We start from the raw sequence: 19593 nt of genomic DNA on the forward strand, positions 1-19593 counted from the left end.
GGGTGGGGGAACTTTCCACTTTGCAGTGGAAAGAAATGCAGTAATGTAGTAATGGAAAGAAAATGAAAAAGAAATGTAGTAATGAAAAGAAATGCAACATAAAGTACAATAATAAAGGGTCCTTTTTGTTCTGCTAATAAAGCAAAAAGACAAATGATAAAAACACTAGCAAAGCCATTAGAGAAAGCAAGAACAGTACAGTGTAGTTCACATCATTATGAACTGGTTCACCTCTTCCATCAAACAATCTGGCAGAATTATCAGTCATAAATGTGTTCACACCCTTTGACCTAATAGTCCGAGTCCTGGAAATCTATTCTAAGGAAACAATCAAAAGAACATAAACACTGTGTCAAGATGTTCACATTACCATTTTTCTAACAAAATGCTGGAAACATCCTGAAGTGTTTAGAAATAAGAAATGAATCAGTAGGGGCACCTGGGTGGCTCAGTCGGTTAAGCATCTGACTCTTGATTTCAGCTCAGATCATCATCTCACAGTTCATGGGTTCAATCTCCACATTGGGCTCAGTGCTGACAGCATAGAGCCTGCTTAGGATTCTCTCTCTCCCTCTCCCTCTGTTCCTCCCCTGCTTGCACGTGCTCTCTCTCTCTCAAGATAAATAAACATTTAAAGAAAAGATCATGAATATGCAATTAATACTTAGGTGAAGTGTTAGAGAAATGCAGTCTAGAAAAATATCTTGCTTGTGAAGACCTTTGAACCAGCTTTGATAATTTCCCCCCACACTGTCATTAGTCCTTTAATAAGCAAAAGCCTTTGTAGACAAGGACAACACACACATACAGAACGCAGGACAGGAGTGAGCCTCTGGGAACACAATTCTTACAAATAGAGCAAATGATGATTAGTAGTACTTTGGTCCAAATCAATTTATACCTATAGTCTCCACTTCCAAAAACTCAAATTCAACTCATCTCACTGCATACATGAAATATGTATAGCTGTTTGTATGTCAATCATGCCTCAATGAAGTGGTTAAAAAAAAGAAAAAAGAAAAATCAAATTCCTAGTTTTCATGAACCTTAGGGAACTAAGGACTCTAAGAAAAAAAAGGAATTTGTTCCTGATGAATATAAAAATCAGAATCACTTTAGTAATCCAGCCTTTGTGTCCACCAATATCTTTAGGCTTTGGCCCTATTCCAAAGTATTCTCTTTTACTAAAACAAAACAAAACAAAACAAAACAAAACAACAAAAATAAACCTTTACTGGGGCGCCTGGGTGGCGCAGTCGGTTAAGCGTCCGACTTCAGCCAGGTCACGATCTCGCGGTCCGGGAGTTCGAGCCCCGCATCAGGCTCTGGGCTGATGGCTCAGAGCCTGGAGCCTGTTTCCGATTCTGTGTCTCCCTCTCTCTCTGCCCCTCCCCCGTTCATGCTCTGTCTCTCTCTGTCCCAAAAATAAATAAACGTTGAAAAAAAAAATTAAAAAAAAAAAATAAATAAAAAATAAATTAAAAAAAAAATAAATAAATAAACCTTTACTTTTCTGTTTTTCCATTCAACCCAGAGCACTGCAATCACAGGCCCATAAATCAAATTTAAATAATGAATGAATAGCATCAAATGCTTTCCATCAAAACTATAAATTATTTTCAGAAGCAATGTAAGCAAATGTATTTTGTTCCATTTTGCAGAAATATGCTGATGAGGGGGCTGTGGGGGGAGCCTTACAAAAGTAATGGGCTGACTAGAGAAAAAATGCTGCAAAAGAAATACGCCAACTAGGGGGAAGAAATCCACAAGATACTATGGTGCTATTTGTTTTTATATTTTTATGACACTCAATACAGCCATGGCCAGTGGTCGTATTCGTATCTCTCATCTCCAACACGACACAAGTGCAAGGGCAAAACCTTATGCATCCTGAGGCTCACAGGTTCACACACTCGTATGACATTTGCAAACTATGAAGCACAGTTTAAATTTAAGGGCAGGCCTGGGGTGCCTGGGTGGCTCAGTCAGTTAAGCGTTGGACTCTTGATTTCGGCTCAGGTCATGATCTCATGGTTGATGAGTTTGAGCCCTGCGTCCAGCTCTGCGCGGACAGCGAGAAGCCTCCCTGGGATTCTCTCTCCCTTTCTCTCTGTGCCCCTCCCCTGATCTTGCGCTCTCTCTCTCCCTCTTCCAAAATAAATAAAATAGACTTTAAAAAAAAAATTAAGGCAGGCACGGAAACAACCCAAATGTCCATCAACTGATGAACATATCAACAAAATGTAGTCTAACCATACAATGAAATAGTGTTCAGCCCTAAAAAGGAATGAACTGCTGATACGTGCTACAATGTACGTATACCTTAAAACATTATGCTAAATGAAATAAGCCAAACACAAAATATCATATGTCATATGGTTCCACTTATATGAAGTGTTCCTAACAGGCAAATCTGTAGAGACAGTAGATTAATGGTTGCTTAGGACTGAGGGGGGCCGGTCGTAGCTAAAAGGAAACAGGGATTCTTTTTGAAGTGACAAAGATGTTCAGAAATTGACTGTCGTGGTAGTTGTACAACTCTGTGAATATAATAAAACACAGTGAACTACATACTTTTAGTAGTTGAATTGTATGGTATGTAAATTATATCTCAATAAAGCTATTACAATTTTTTTTCAAAGTAGGCAAAAGATATTAATTAAAAGCAAGGATTTTTGTTCTCTAGTCAGCCCGTTACTTTTGTAAAGCTTTGTTGTATTCAAGATTCATAAAAATCATCGACATTACTTTTATGCCTACTGTAAAGAAAAACAAATGCTAAATCAGTCTTATTTCTATCAAGACAGATCAAAATTTAAAATATTTTGAAGACAATGCTCTTTTTTAGAAGCTTAGTACAATTAGCAGTGAATCTTTTACATAAAACAGATACAATTTTAAAACATTAACTTTCTCACTAACAATTTTTTGTCTCTTAGGCAATTATTTGAACAAAGTTTCAAAGTATTTGAAAACATTTGAAAGCTGAAGAATCACTACTCATATCCACAGAGAGAAAAAATTCTTATATTCTTAAAGAAAAAAGTCACTTAGAGAACAATGGTTTCTTATCCAGAGAGAGTAAAGAAATGTGCCTTGAAACTTTTCTTTTTTAATTTTTTTTTTCAACGTTTATTTATTTTTGGGACAGAGAGAGACAGAGCATGAACGGGGGAGGGGCAGAGAGAGAGGGAGACACAGAATCGGAAACAGGCTCCAGGCTCTGAGCCATCAGCCCAGAGCCCGACACGGGGCTGGAACTCACGGACCGCGAGATCGTGACCTGGCTGAAGTCGGATGCTCAACCGACTGCGCCACCCAGGCGCCCCGAAACTTTTCTTTTTTAAATTTCATTCTTACTAGGAAGCTTTATATTCCTTAGAAGCTGTTTATCACTGGGGCACCTGGGTGGCTCAGTCGGTTAAGTGTGGGACTCTTAATTTCGGCTCAGATCATGATCTCATGGGTTCATGGGATCAAGTCCTGTGTCAGTGCAGATTAGGAGTCTCTCTCTCCCTCTCTCCGTGCCCCTCCCCCCTCCCCGATAAATAAATAAACTTAAAAAAATTAAAAGAAGCTGTTTATCATCCATAAAGGAGAAACTCATATTTCTGGTCTTATTCTTCGTTAAGAGGTCATTTTTCTAAGATATGCTTATAACTTCATGGGAATGATGCTGGACACCCAAGATACCTGGGTTCCCTTCCCCTGCTTCCGGCCCTTTCAGCACCTTTCATGTTCCCTTTCATGACACTCTTTCCACTTGTTTTGAGGCCCTGGGGGAGGACAGGACTGATATTTGTCCTGGGCACTACTGTATCTGCAGAATCTAGCACAGTGCATATGGCACAGAGTAGGCACTCAAGATGTCTTTATTAAACTGAATTCAGGGCTCTGGGGTTTTTCTTGCTTTATGTTAGTCTCATATAATGTGTTAATCTATGAAAATAAGTTCCACAGAAATTAGAGTAACCTTATCGGGAGTGAAAGATGAGCAAATATCAGATGGCAAGCCGCATCATATTTTCCTCTCCCCGACCTAAAGCTGCTGGGGGAACAGAGAAATATACTTCTCAGACTTAATTGCTCTACTCCTTAAGAAGTTTGTAAATTAGTGGCTGACTGACACCAGTCAGACATCAAAGAAGTAAACAGGGAGTTGGTTTCATTGTAGTGGAGAAAACTGTGGCTTGGAAAGAAGTGGGTGAATCAGGGCTCTCCCCGTGCAAGGTCATCTCCAGGAGCATCGGTAAATCACAGAGCAGCCTGCTGGTCCCGGTGTCGTGGCGGTCAAATAAGAAGGGGCCTTCACAGGCTTTCTACCAAGCCTTCCGGGGAGACTAGGGGGAAAGCAGGAGGAGCAGCAAAGGCAAATGGGACAGGTGGGATAAAGAGTCACAGCACCTGGAGCTACTGGAAGGGAAGCTGGAGAGGTGGAAGGGGCGGCGTGGGCTCCAGAGGACTCTGACTGCGGCTGTGTCTGCACAGAGCCACGCGAACCACCCGCCCCGACCTCTGAGAGAACAAACGATCGTAGACACTTACTTAATATTGAATTTTCAGTTTTGAAAACAGTTCTTCTGATTCCCAGTCTCATTGTTCCTCCCAAATTGCCAGGGTTGTGTTCGGGCATATCAATCACCTTAGAAAACAAAACAAGTCCGGTTTTGCCATTTATACAAATGTAATTTCCCAAATTCCAAGCTTTACTTTTAAAGTAACGATCGTTGGTTGGGTAAGGATGTTCCCTAGACAATAAAACCTGATCATTCGTTCCAATTTTCTTATTCAAATACAGCCATGCTTTACACACTCCTCACAGTAGGCTTCCTTTTCATCTCTGTTCTAATCTTTCATTCAAATCACTTGTACAAAATGTGTCAGGACCTTCTTTATGACCTTCCATCTGTCATTACTCAAGACGTCAATTCCAAGCAATGTTCACACTTCAAGTTCTGGACTTCTAGGGCCACTCACTTTGGTATTCGCATCCCTCCCCTACTGCCCATTTCATTCCCTAAAGATTCTCCATAAGCAAATCTGTCCATCCTTATGGAGAAGTACACCAAAAAGACTTTTTTCTAGAAAACCTTAGGATTCCTTTAAAAAAAAAAAAAAGGTAACGTTATCCATTCTAGCACATTCTCTGTGCCATAAACTTCAGCACCACCCTGGATCTCTCCCTCTTCCTCATGCCTCATCTCTCATTTGTCAAGTCCTATCAATTTAACCCCTTCCAGACTTCCTGCATCCATCCATGGCTCCAAACATCACCCAAACCACAGCCCCTCAACCCAGGCTATAGCCAGAGCTCCACATTCACGTGACCCCAGTCCACCCTGCACACTACAGGCAAAGCAGTTGTGGTATTTCTCCTGCTTGAAATCCTTGACTGCATGATATCAGTGCAGCCTCGCCCTCCAGCCCCATGTCCCATGACCTTCCCCTCACACCCTGAGCTCTGGTCATGGTGGCCTTCCTCCATTTCCCCCAGTGCATCTCCTTCCCTCCTGCCATGAGAACTCTGCACATGCTGTTTCCTCTGCCCAGAACATCTCCCATTCCCCTACCCTCTTGTCCTAAATGAAACCATCCTCAACCTTGAGACCTTAGCTCAACTATCCAACATGAACTCCTACAGGAGTTTATATTCTCAGGCACCATAGCCTAGTGAGGAACCCCATCTCTGCCCTCCCCACCCCTGCACTTCCCTTGTTCATGTCTGTAGAGTGCTTTGCCTGTGAGACTATACAGCCTTGAGGGCTGGGGCAGTGCTACCTCTCCTTACATTGCATTCGCAGCCCCTTGCGTATATGGGACTGGCGCATGGTATATACTGAATGAATGCATGCATGAATGAATAAATGAATGAACTCAGACCAAATAATTTCAGATTTGTCTTTATGATTACTTCATAGAAATTCCAAAACATGAGTTTTACGAAAAGCCTGTTCTTGTTAGTCATTGCTGTTGTTTCCGTTCTGTTCGCTACGATCTCGTGGTTTTGTTTCATCTATTGTTTTGTTAAGCTGTTAGAACAGACTACAGTCGGGCAAGTTAACGTGTTCTGATGAAACTGCTCAGGTTTCCCTCTCATAAAACCTTTCAGTTTCCCCACACACACATTAAATGCCATGTAGTGCTCTGTAGAAAACCTGGACAACTAGAATTTCCTGAGGTAAAAATTTTCCCAGAACTTGTATGATCTTATCAGCGCCCCAGAACTTTCCGAGCCATCTGAACCCTGCGTCCCAAGTGCACTCCAAGAGTCACCGAGGGGAAGGGGTGGAGAAAAAACTTGATTACTCCCCTTGTTGGATGGAGTACTCAGTTCTGAAGTGCTCTAGACCTTGACATCTCTTTCCTATCTTCTCTGGTTGGCTAATTATGGCTAGATTAAGTATTACTGGAGTGAGGTGAGAGAGGGCATTAGGTTCCAGTTCTCAAAGCTGAGCTGCTTATAAATGCCCAGCCCCTTATGTATTTTCTAGGAAAAGGCAGATAAGATTGCGCTATCCACCACAGCCTCAATTTTCACTGCAGTTCAAGACAACCTGAACCATGTAGGAAGAGCACAGCGATGACCCCCCCTAACGCCCCCCACCCCCGCTTCTTACTTCCCGTATTGGGTTCTTCAGCCCAGGAAGAGTCTTTTAATGTAGTTTGTGTAGTTATTGGCATGTTTGGTTTTCAAGAAATGTTCCACTATGAACCACTGAGAAAAGTCAAATGACCCACCTGAGAACAGGAAACCTGCCTTACTGCTTACTTGAGATGATCTTGACAGACACAAGACCACATCGTATCTCCAAAAGAAAAATACAGTGGGCACAGGGGCTGCCTAAGGGTGTTAAATACTCCTCCAACGTAAAGGGAAGTGTGGAAATCCCTAACAGAGCAATATAAGAATATTATTTAAAAACATGGGGGTAGGGGCACCCGGGTGGCTCAGTTGGTAGAGCACATGACTCTTGATCTTGAGGTCTTGAGTTTGAGCCCCACGTTGGGGGTAGAGTTTACTTAAATACATACATACATAAAAATAATAAAATAATAAAAGCTTGGAGGTAAATATCAGGAGAACCAGCTGGAAGACTTGAGGGTGGCAGAGAGGGGGTAAGGATTACTGAATATTTTCATTATAGGCCTTTTGGAACGAGTTGGCTTTTAAAACTTTGTACGTAGTATTATTTTTAATGAAAATACAAATTTAAAGCCCAAACAGTGCAATCTATCATTTAGACCTTCCACTAGGGTGTTAGTTCACATTATCCCTGCTGTTTTCAGAAGCAATAACTACAACCGTCTCCAAACATGATAGCACAGAAAGAAATCCCAAGGTACAGCAGCCACAGTGATCCTCTGATTAAAACACGCTAGCACAGAAACCAGAGGAGAAGGCACAGAAGAGGTTAGAGAAAAGATGGGGGTGCAGGTGGAAGTAGCTTTCCAATGGCGAACGATGCCCCGAACGGCAGTGAAAGGAGTAAAGCACAGCAAGAACTGACAGGGGAGTCGCTGTTGTCTCTGGGCTGGCTCAGAAGGCCACATCTGGGGATTCTCATCAGACACTCAGTCTTCTGATGGAAGCCAGGCACAAGCCAGTGGAATCCAAACACACCAAGGGGAAGGTTGGGGAGGGTAGAGAATACACCGCAGTTCTGGACAAGCCAGGCCCAACCAGCTGCCTTCAGTTACAGTCGCCTCCGATGAGCTCGAAAGTTGCCAGTAGGACTGCCTCTTGGGTTATAAGCAGCCTGATTCAGCAACAAAATTCGGGAAAACGTCTCTGTGCCTGGTATTTCCCTCCACAAAAAGCCTGAGAGACATCAGTTTCAAAACATATCCTTTATCGTGACTGGAGTAGTTAAAAAAAAAACAAACTCAAATATGCGTTAGTTTTAATCCCAACATTTCCAAAATACCCTACATTTGCATCTAAGAGGAAAATGCCTCTTCCACTGCAAAAGGACTGCCTTGGCCTGCTCTGATTTTGCCGAAATACTGGCTGTTGTCTGATCCCCACTACAGAGCTGTCCTTTCTTGGAACTGAGCCAGCCATATAGCATAAGAAAAATAAAAAAGGATCAATAAGTAACGAATATCGGTGGTGATAAAGCTTTAGATGTAAAAGTACCACATAAGGATAAATACAGCCCTGATTAACCTTTACCGAAGTTTCCGCAGCCCACGATAAAAGTGTAATGGGTTCAAGACTGGGTTCATGCGTCCCAGATGCCTTAACAACAGAGTCTAGGGAAGTTATGGTCTCTTATCAAAGATGAAATTCCAGCATACGAGTTAGTACACACTGACTGACCCAACAGAGTCCTGGTTAGGTCAGTTTCCCTCACGTCCCTTGCCTTTGGACATTTCATTTGGGGACGCTGAAGGAGCCTACTCTCCCAAGCCAGCTGTTTCCAGTCTCTCAGGCAACACACAGTGATTTTTCTCAGACTTTCTACTATATTCCGCAAGTATTCTTTACAAGGATTTCCCCAACCCATTCCCTTCTTCCCGTCCATTAGTTTTTCCTGATCATTTTTTTTTTCAAGCCTGCTTCTGATTTCGATTCTTGATGACTCATGTTCAAGTTGTGCACAAAGTACGAACAAAGTGATGTTCAAATCTATACTCTTCTGCACGTGGCACTCAGGTCCCACCTCACTCAGGAACCCAGTCTGGCTAAGCTCTCCCAAAGCGTCCTAACTTGTGGTTTCTACCTTGGATGGACAGGTTCATTGCTGATGGCTCCCCTGCTCCCCTCCCCACCACTGCTCTACACCTATATCACCTCTTCATTACTTTTCCTAAAATGCCTTGCCCCCCCCCCCCCATTCCACATGGGCCCATGCTTTCGGGCACCCTCCAGTTCTCCTTACTGACCCATGATTAACGCCATGTTATTATGCTAACCCTACCAAATAAATAATACGTGGCAAAAGAGACTTTGCAGACATGCGTATATTAAGCCTCTTGAGACGGCAAGGCTGTCCTGGATTATCTGGGTGGGTCTGATGTAACAACAGGGTCTTTATAAAAGAGAGGCAGGAGGGTCAGAATCAGAGAAGGAGATAGATGACAGTGGCGGTCAGAGAGAAAAGAGAGAGAGAGAGAGAGAGAGACTGGAAGACGCTACATTGCTGGCTTTGAAGATGGAAGAAGGCACCATGAGCAGGCAACCTCTAGAAGCTGGAAAGGCAAAGAAACAGATCCTCCCCTAGAGTTTCCAGAAGGAATGGCAGCCCTGCCTGCCTACCCACTTTATACTTCTCCAGAACTGTAAGAAAACAACCTGTGGGGCTTTTGGGGGGGTGTTTTTTTTTTAATTGTGTTGTTTTAAGCCACTAAGTTTGCGGTAATTTGTTACAGAAGCCATAGGATACTAATACGGTCCTAATACAGTCCTTCGTTGTATACAACCTTAGCCTCCTCCATCATTTCCTTACCTGCCTCCTCTCATAGGCTAAAGGGTGGGCTCATCAAGCACAAGGACTGGAGCTTCTTCTCTGTCTCCAGCAGAGTCCAACACAGTGTCAGATTCCAACCGATGGCTCCACAATGAAATCTCCCTGGATTTCTATCAGAAACGAGCAGAGCAGACGAAGGGGCTAGTGGGCAGCCTAAGAGCAACGGAAGGGTTTCGGTCCTGAGCCGCAGATGGATGGTTTCAGCATAGGGGAGGGGAGGAACAGTGCCCCGCTCTGAAGCAAGGCACCCCTGAGTCCAGGCACACCTCTTACCCAATGCAGGACTGTTACATTGCCCTGTCTGTCTCCCCAGCCTGCCTCATCACCAGCAGCGAGACGATGGAATCCACCAGGGTGAAGGCACGGAGCAGTCCCATAAGTACGTTTATATTTTCCAGTGTTTTCAACTCATTTTCCACCAGTAAAAGAAGGCCTATGTTACTTCCATCAGAAAGAAAACATTCTTATACCTTCAGGTGTGAACATAACACATAAGTCCTGCCTCTGGGCCTCACGCTAACATTGACCAGCTCTCCTCACAGAAGCCCTCCTCCTGAGGGGGGCAGGCAGCACGGCGGCTGAGGGGGCAGCCTCGGCCTGGGCCAGAATCCCAGCTCTAGTACTGCCCAGTGCTGCGACCTTTAGCTGGTCCTTGAACGTCTCTGGAGACTGCAGGTAACAGTGGTATCCAGTTCACGGGGGTGCTGTGAGGATTGATCAAGGTAAAGGGCCAGGGTCGGCCAAGGGCAGCACTCAGCCACAGGAAGGACCAGCCCTCGCTAAGCGTGGGCTATGTGATCAGGAGGCCTCTGTGACCTCAGCACAGGCGGGCCCCAAACCGGGGAGACGCAGGGCCCAGGCAAAGGTCGGAAGTGGAAAAGAACGTGAACTCTGCGGCAGTGCACCAAGTAGGCTGGCGAGGCAAAGCTGTGCTTTGCTGGTCAGACTCTTTTCAAAACCTCAGGATCAAAGACAACACGAACCCAGGATAGCACTGCCTGCCCATTTTGTTTTGCAGGGCCTGACACTGACTCTCCTCCCAGAGGTGCTTTTCAAGGCACTACCTGCTGTGGGCTTCGAGTCGAATAACACAGCTAAGGAAGCCTATGGTACAGGGGCTTTTAAAATAAGTTACTCTTGGCATCCCTAGGAAACACTTAAGTCTGTCCAAAGATCAAGCAATTGAATGGTGAGGTGATAAATAACCTTTGCCTCTCCATTTTTCCATTACCAGTCTTGTGCCTTGTCATTTTTTCCCCTTCTGTAGTTTCAAAATGCACTCTTTTGAACACACCCTGTGTTTATCGCCCGTCTCCATGTATTTTTAGTTAATGTTTCATGAGAATATCTAGTGGTGGATTTCATGTTTCTCACTGCGGGTTTATCCTCACACTTGAGAACACAGGTAAAGAGAAACATAAGAGACGAGAGATGGGCCTGGCAGAGCGGAACAAGTGAACATTTCAGACCTATGGGTTGTTTTTCAAGTTCTGTTAGTGTTTACTACAAGCATAAGTTCTGGGCCTCACTTATTATTTTTTTAAAGATTTTATTTTTAAGTAATCTCCACACCCAACGTGGGGCTCAAACCCATAACCCTGAGATCAAGAGTTGCATGCTCTACCAACTGAGCCAGCCAGGCATCCCAGCACTGGGCCTCTGTTAATCAGAAATCCTCCCTTGAAACTATAGATGCGTAGCCTGAAAGACTGTTAACCAACACTGTTCCAAATGTCTCTCTTAGGGTTAATTTCATATGCACACACCCTATATATACAACATATGCCATGTGCTATACATAACATATATCTGTCATACAATATGCAGTTATTAAAATTATATAGTTGTATATCATATAGTTATTAAAATCATTTCTTTGATATGGACTCAGGAAATATGACAATCACCACGTTGATTTTAGCTCACAGGTGGTAATTTAAGAAAACCGATGATTTAAGATGTTTTTACCACATTTGGAGAGATTTGAATTTGGCCTGTGATAATGGCATTGTGGTTGTGTAGAAGAATCTCCTTGTCCTTACGAGACAAGATTGCTGAAGTATTTAGAGGAGAAATCGGTCTGCAACTGATTCTCAAATGAATCTGGGCAAAAGGTAGGTTGGGTGTTCACTGACCACTCTTGCAACTTTTCTGTAGATTTGAAATTTTTTTTTAAGTTATTGGAAGAAAAAGATTTTTTTTTTTTTGCTGTGATTGTTCAACAAAAGCTGACTTCCTCCCAAGTAAAACAGAGCATAAGCATAAAAACACTAGAAATTCTCTAAAATCTTCATTAAAATGCATTGCCAAAATCAGAATATTTTTGCATAAAATCTTACAACTAAAACCAAAATGCTTATCTTTACTCCAAGAAGTGAGTTCATATATATTCAATACCAGTGGGTACCAAAGTCAAAGAATCTGTAATAAAAGCAAGAATAACATCTACAAGGACAGTGAAGGCACATGGAGTGATAAATGCTCAGGACTGCTGGGAAGTTCTTAAGAAACTATAAGATTTCACATTTGTTCTCCAAGGTAAATAAGGCCCTAGAAGTTTAGAACTGAAAAGTGTTAGAGAAAAATACAGTCCAATAGCTCAATGCTCAATTTATACATGATATAATGAAGGGTCAGAGAAAATTATACAAGCGTGGAAGTGTGCAAGTATTTAAAACCTGATGAGGACTCTTAAAGTCAATCTGAAACCCTGTATTGCGAGTTACAATCAGTATTAGATTAATGCCCTTTGGAAACGTCCTTGTTCTTTCATAGAACTCTTTCCAGTAGAAATAAATTTAGTCTCCAATTTTAAATCCTGGCAGTTCCACAAGTTTGAAGTATTTCCAACTGAATAAAAGTAAGTCAAGTATTTTCACAAGTTTTTAGAATGATTAACAAAATAATTGGGGGAAAAATAGTTATACACCTGAAACTAATGTAAAATTGCGTGTCAACTGTGCTTCGATTAAAAAAAAAAAAAACTTTGTATATATGGTAAGGAAAGGAGTAATGAGAAAAAAAGCAGATACGAGACCAATAAATAATAGAAGAGTTGAAAAATGATCATGCGACTTGGTAACCTTGCTTTGCCAAATAAAACCACAAATTATTGTGTATCTTCTCCTTGTTTCTGAAGTCTGCTTCTCAGTGATACTTCTGTCCATTCATTCATTCAGTTGTTCAAGTATTTAAGGACCTAATCTGTACAAAACACCACAGGGACTTCCACAGCAATGCTGTAATTTCTTAGACTCTATAGTATTGACCACCCACGATAGCATTTTTTTCTGCATATGAAGAAAGTTACTTTTTCGAGCCTAAATATGCAGCCAAACTGAAAAATATACAACTCTCCATAGTTAAGCTTTCCAAAATGTGAACACTCAGCAAATACAGTAATGCCACATTGGAGGGAAAATACAATGTAAGGGGGGGAAAAAATCCAAGTTTACTCTTGGGACTCTGAACCATGAAGCAACTGTTAAGGTGGCCATTTATTGGATCTTGCCCTTAATTATGAGGTTCATGCAGTCTCAAGCTTGGGTTTCAAAAACCATTAATAATTACCCTTAAATGGCAAACAAAAGGAAAATTTCATAATCAGGGTGGTGAGTCCGTAAAGACTATAAAAGTCACGATCCTGCTCAACTCTTCGCACTCCTATTTGATTCTTCTAGCTGCCTTGCTGCTGGGCAACCAGGTAAGTGTGATTTTAGTACTTCCTGGAGCTCTTTCTGCTTCTTTTCAGAATGGTTGTCAAAGATACAGGTCAGGAGAGAAAGTGGGTTTGTGCCATCTAAAGATATTACCAGTAACTTAGAGGCTAAAAGCTGTGGTCAGGTTTCTTCAAGACCACAGCCTACAGAGCACAGACCAGGTACATAAAATGTGGAGAATGTCACAACTACTAATCAAAATGTAAGGCTCCAGGGACTGTCTCGTAACAGATGTACTCTAAGAATACACACTGAACATACTAAGATGATTATTTTTACTACACCAAGGAAAGAGCCCAAAGGCACTGAAGTGTTGGCAATCATCGGTATAAAACTCCAGCTCAGCTTTCTGGTGAGCTCATTCCTTTCCCGATTTACAGGACACCAAAATGAGTGCAAAAAAGTCTCCTGAAGAACTGAAGAGCATTTTTGCAAAATACGCAGCCAAAGAAGGTGATCCAGACCAGCTGTCGAAGGAGGAGTTGAAGCTATTGATTCAGACTGAATTCCCCAGTTTGCTGAAAGTGAGTGCACAACCACAGAGCCCACGAAAGGGGACTCTGATGGTGACAAGGGAGGATAGGGGAGGGGAGAGGCTGAGGAATGCAATACCCATCCGAGCTGGGTCTAAGCCAGAGCACACAGCAGACAAGGTGCGGGCATCTGTTGAGCAAGGACACTTGAATGTGTTTCCCTCCCTGATGGCAGACCACATTTCAGAAGGCAAGTACCTGGAAAGCAGGTTCCAAGCCTTCTATGCCCTACAGCCTGGCACAGAACTCTCCATGACCAGCCAGAGTAAAAGGAAGCAATGGTCGCATTTTCATGAAGTTAGACCTACAGGACCCACATGTCACCCTGGGTTCAGCACCTCTGTGCCAGGCTTCAGGAAAACAAAGAGGTCTGCAAAAACATCATTGGTTGGCCTTGGACGTGCTTCATTGTTATAGGTAGGATCTGTCAAGAAGACCAATGCTTATTTGGCAATCTGAAAAGAAAACCCACTTTGCGCTGACAAATTGCCATCTGGCGACACCCATTTATATTTCAAAACCATTTAAATTTGTGTTAATTTGTGTTAAGCACCTAAATCTGTGTTAATGAGGCAGCCATGCATTGCTAAACAACTTCCAGGAAGGGATTAAATCTCTTTAGCCCTACAGTTTCTTGTCAAAACTGTTGCAGAGTTGTCAAAATCAAAGTGCATCTTGGGGCAATAAAGAAGAGAGGCAGGCTGATTCTCATTGCTCCAAAATACTTTCTTTCCTTCGCAACTAAAAGGGATCTTCAAAATGGAAGCACAACTGTTTCATCTGACTTGGTTACTATTTAGCTGTAACTTCAGAAGAAACCATTTGCTGCCCAGATTTTGTCCCTTCTGCCAGTATGACGTGTGAGAAGGTTCTCACTGTAGTTGCTGAGGTTTCTGTTTTTAGTACTAAAGAGTGGCTGAATTCAATGACCTTATAATCCAATCTTGCCTCATTTTCTTACAGTTAAAATACAAAGTAACTTTCAGAAACAGTTAAAAGTGTTAGCAGAAAAGGGGATTTTTTTTGAACTTTCTGGATTTTTATTTTATTTATTTATTTTTAAGTAGGCTCTACGCCCAACGCAGGCCTTGAATTCACAACCCTGAGATCCAGAGTCAGATGCTCTACCAAGTCAGCCAGGTGCCCAGTAAAGGAGACTTTTTAATTAAAAATTAAAACAGGGGCGCTTGGGTGGCTCAGCTGGTTAAGCGTCCGACTTCAGCTCAGGCCATGATCTCATCATGGTTCATGGGTTCGAGCCCCATGTCGGGCCCCGTGCTGACAGCCCAGAGCCTGGAGGCTGCTTCAGATTCTCTGTCTCCCTCTTTCTCCAACTCCCCTTCTCAAGATCTGTCTCTCTCAAAAATAAAAATAAACCTTAAAAAAATAAAACAAAGGTCTTTGAGAAAGATTAAAATCCTTTTTCTAATGTTTATTTATTTTTGAGAGAGAGAGAGAAAGAGAGAGCGGGGGAGGAGCAGAGAGAAAGGGAGACATAGAATCTGAAGCAGGCTCCAGGCTCCTAGCTGTCAGCAACGAGCCCAACGCCCACCTTGAACTCACGAACCCGGAGATTATGAACTTCAAAATCATGGCGTGAGCTGAAGGCAGATATTCAACTGACTGAGCCACACAGGCACCCTGAGAAAGACTAAATTCTAAAAAAACACTCTGAAGTTTTTCCAAAAGGAAGAAAAATTGTAATAGGAAGGAATAATAATAAAAGAAAAATAATAATCAGGAAAGCCTAGGCAACCTACTCAAATAAGTGGTTTTAAAAGTTAAGACTGCGGAGGGAGATGCCCAGGTGGCTCAGTCGGTTGAGTGTCCACCTTCAGCTCAGGTCATGATCTCACGGTTTGCGAGTTCAAGCCCTGTGTCAGGCTCTCTGCTGTCAGCACAGAGACTGTTTTGGGTTCTCTGTCCCCCTCTCTGCTTCTGCCCCACTCGCTCACTCTCTCTCTCTCAAAAATGAATAAACATTTATAAAAAAAATAAAAGGTAAGAGCAGGGGATTTTTCTATATTTTCCTATGGTTTATGTTTTTACTACAAAAAGCACATGACTTACAATTTTGATAAAGGTAAGAATCTGCTTACCAAGTCATGTACCTGATTATATTTTCATAACGATTACTAAGGTTTTCCAAGCTACAGTCTTTCCATCATCACCTTGCATGGTTTAGAATCTAGCAAATGCCTCAGGAAAAGTGTTTGGTATTTATACAACAAATGCTGAGTAACTAACTTAGTTTAGTCTTCTGATGGCAGCAAAGTTCCAAATGTCTATAGGAATCTTAGGGGTTAAAACATATTTTGATGTGGCGATCAGTTGTACAACAATGTCAACATACTTAAGAGTAGTGAACTGTTCACTTAAAAATAGTTAAGATAGGGGGGCGGCTGGGTGGCTCAGTCAGTTAAGCATCTGACTTCAGCTCAGGTCATGATCTCACGGTTCATGGGTTCAAGCCCTGCATCGGGCTCTCTGCTGACAGCTTGGAGCCTGGAGCCTGCTTCCGATTCTGTGTCTCCCTCTCTCTCTGCCCCTCCCCTGCTCACATTCGGTCTCTCTCTCTCTAAAATAAATAAACATTTAAAAATTTTTTAAAAAAAAGTTAAGATAGGGGTGCCTGGGTGGCTTAGTTGGTTAAGAGTCCAATTCTTGATTTCAGCTCAGGTCATGATCTCACGGTCCGTGAGCTCAAGCACCACGTCAGGCTCTGTGCTGACAGCTCAGAACCAGAACCTGGAGCCTGCTCTGGATTCTGTGTCTCCCTCTCTTTTTCTCTGCTCCTACCCTGCTGGTGCTCTCTCTCTCAAAAATAAATAAACGTTAAAAAAAAATAGTTAAGATGGTAAATGTGTGTTTTTTACCACAACTTTAAAAAAATTGAGGGGGCGGGGGTCGCCTGGGTGGCTGAGTCAGTTAAGTGCCTGACTTTGGTTCAGGTCATGATCTCACAATTCATGAGTCCAAGGCCCGTGTCGGGCTCTCTGCTGTCAGCACAGAGCCCACTTCAGATCTTCTGTCCCTTTCTCTCTCTCTGCCTCTTCCCTGTGTGCATCTATCCATTCTCTCTCTTTCTCTGTCTCTCTCTCTCCCTCTAAAATAAACATAAAAACATTTTTTTGAAGCTGATTTATAAACTAAACTGTTATTTCAATGAGTTTCCTTGGTACTATTTTGCCACAGATAAACTCCTACCTGAAAGGCAGAAATATAATGGCCTTAAGATTTGAGTTTTAGGGCAGAGACAAAAATTAAGTCTGCATAAGACACTTCAGAGTCAGGGGGCACCAGGGTGGCTCAGTCGGTTGAGCTTCTGCCTTCAGCCCAGGTCATGATCTCACAGTTTGTGGGCTTGAGCCCCGCATCGGGTTCTGTGCTGACAGCTCAGAGCCAGGAACCTGCTTTGGATTCTGTGTCTCCCTCTCTCTGCCCCTCCCCCGCTCACACTCTGTCTCTCTCTCTCTCAAAACTAAACGAATATTTTTAAAACATTAAAAAAAAAAAGAAGACACTACAGAGCCAGTAGTCAAAAAGGAGTCAGGCTTAACATGATCTCTTGTAACATCTCAAGCAGTGGTTCTCCAAACGTGATGGGTCCCGGACCAGCAGCATCAATATCACCTGGGAGCCTGTTGGAAATACAGATTCTCAGGCCCCACCACAGGCCTAGTGAATCAGAAATTCTGGGAGTGGGAACTTGTCCATCTGTGTTTACTAAGGTCAGCAAGCCCATCTGGCGACTCTGATGCACGCCAAAGTGCGAGAACCATTGCTCCAGTCATCCTGCACAGCGTAGAGGTGGGCCGAAGCCCAGGGCTTGGGAAAAACTGGCGTGATTCACAGTTAAGGGGTTAAGCTCTAGGGTCAATGTTTGAGCCTCAAGCCCTCTCTTTATTTACAAGCTGTAGAACAAGTCAGCAACTGTCTCAGAGCGCCAGTTTCCTCATCTGTAAAGTGGATCTCCTCCGGGGGGCGGTTGGGGAGCACTTAACAAGCTACAGAAAGACTCGGCACAGTGCTGCCTAGGTTATATGCTGGCCCAGCCCTGGGAGCCAGACACAGAACTAGCTCCCAGGAAAACTTGGGGCATGAACCCTCCAGTGTTTGTGGGCCGTGGGCTCCTTGGCAGTCCAGTGAAGCCGCAGATTCCTTCTCAAAGGAATGTTTTTAGAGGCATAAAGAAAAATAGATCGCACAGAAAACCAATTACAGTTGATCCTTGTACAACATGGGTACAAACTGCGAGGATTTTTTACAGTACAGTACTATAAATGTATTTTTTCTCCCTTGTGACTTCCTTAATAACACTTTTCTCTAGCTTCCTTTATTGTAAGATACAGTATTTAATACATGTAACATACAAAATATGTGTTAATCAACTGTATATGTTATCAGTAAGGATTCCAGTCAACAGTAGGCTATTAGTAATTCAGTCTTGCGGGGAGGCAAAAGTTATCCTCAGATTTTCGACTGTGTGTGGGGGGGTGCCCCAACTCCTGCATTGTTCAAGGGTCAACTGTATATTAAAATGCACATTATCAATATTAAAATAATAAATGTGTGATATAGGAAAAAAAATAAAAAGATAGCCAGTTCAGTGACAGGGAGCATGACTGCAGCTAAAGTTGGTCTTTGCACCTCCAACCATGTAATTGAAACTTCAGCTGCCTTCTTGGGACACAGACCCAGTGTCTCTCATTTCAGAAAATGTGTAGCAGTAACTGATTTATTTTCTCTCCTCTCCCTATCCCATCCTTCTTGTCTAAAACCAGGGCCCCAGCACCCTAGATGACCTGTTTCAAGAACTGGACAAGAATGGAGACGGAGAAGTTAGTTTTGAAGAATTCCAGGTGTTAGTCAAGAAGATATCCCAGTGAAGGAAAAAAAACAAGACAATGTATCATTCCAAAAGAAGAGCGCCTGGGATGTGGCCCTATTCTATATGGAATCACTAATGTCTCTGGTTAATTCTTTGCAATTATAATGGTTTGGCTGTGAAGGCCAATTACTGTTAATAAAGAAATTCTTAGACATGTCTCTCCTTGTCAAGTACTGACCCCCATGGCTTAATAGATTTGAAATAACCTTAGTCTAATGCATATAATTACATAGATTTTTTTTTAAAGGCTGAGAAGAGTTCCACGATCTTCACGAAGACTACAAACATGGCATCGGAGGCTTGGAAGGAACTCTGACGTGCCAAACCAGGGCCCTTACTCCAGTCTTCCACCAGAATAACCCTTTTCCTGCTCTCCCTCCCCAGCCACTCAGGGCTCACATCATTTCCAGTTCCAACCCCTATTTCACTCTAGTCAATAGCTGGTGAGGAGCAGACTTCAAAAAACACATACTTGTCTTAAAGTCACCTCTGGCGCTTGCTGTGGTTTTTGAATCAGTGACCCTCTCCGGGAGCAGAAGCAGAGAGAGGGCCCTCCCAGCTCTGGCATCCCGTGCTGCCGGGACTCTCCGGATCTGAGAAACAGCTGGGGGGAAGGCGGTGGAGGTGGGGGGGGGGGGGAGTGTTGCTGGGGAATTTAACCAAAGAAAAGAAAAATGACTTTTAACCCTACCAAGAAACAAGGCAGATTTTTATACACAGTGAGGAAATGTTTAAATACAATTTGTATCATTCTAATTCAATACAAGAGCACTCTCATTGCACCAAAAACTTCAAACATTTCTAATGACTAATTATATTCCACTGCAGGGAGACCCCATAATAGTCTCACCTATTTCCCCATTGTGGGACACTTCGACTGTTGTCATTTCTGATTCTTCTAAACAATGCTATACTAATGAGTAACTGTTCATACCTCTGTCAACACACCATATTTCCCTCCTTAGGAGAATGTCTGAGAA

The 19593-nt window shown here is 42.8% G+C and overlaps 2 protein-coding genes across 5 annotated transcripts in view; one reads left to right on the top strand and one right to left on the bottom strand.

The window, feature by feature from the left end:
* Positions 1–19593, bottom strand: part of CTPS2 (CTP synthase 2) — a 105065-nt gene that overhangs the window by 32724 nt on the left and 52748 nt on the right. For all 4 annotated transcript variants that reach the window (XM_043570936.1, XM_043570935.1, XM_043570934.1 and 1 more), the window contains one exon: positions 4546–4642. In XM_043570936.1, the coding sequence (XP_043426871.1) occupies positions 4546–4642 (97 nt within the window). The remainder of the gene's footprint in view (positions 1–4545; positions 4643–19593) is intronic.
* Positions 13408–18622, top strand: S100G (S100 calcium binding protein G). Its single transcript, XM_043570939.1, has 2 exons — positions 13408–13713; positions 18507–18622. Exons 1-2 carry the CDS (start codon positions 13579–13581, stop codon positions 18609–18611), a joined length of 240 nt encoding a protein of 79 aa, XP_043426874.1. The 5' UTR covers positions 13408–13578; the 3' UTR covers positions 18612–18622.

Source organism: Prionailurus bengalensis, chromosome X (genome assembly GCF_016509475.1).
Source record: "Prionailurus bengalensis isolate Pbe53 chromosome X, Fcat_Pben_1.1_paternal_pri, whole genome shotgun sequence".
Classification (NCBI taxonomy): domain Eukaryota; kingdom Metazoa; phylum Chordata; class Mammalia; order Carnivora; family Felidae; genus Prionailurus; species Prionailurus bengalensis.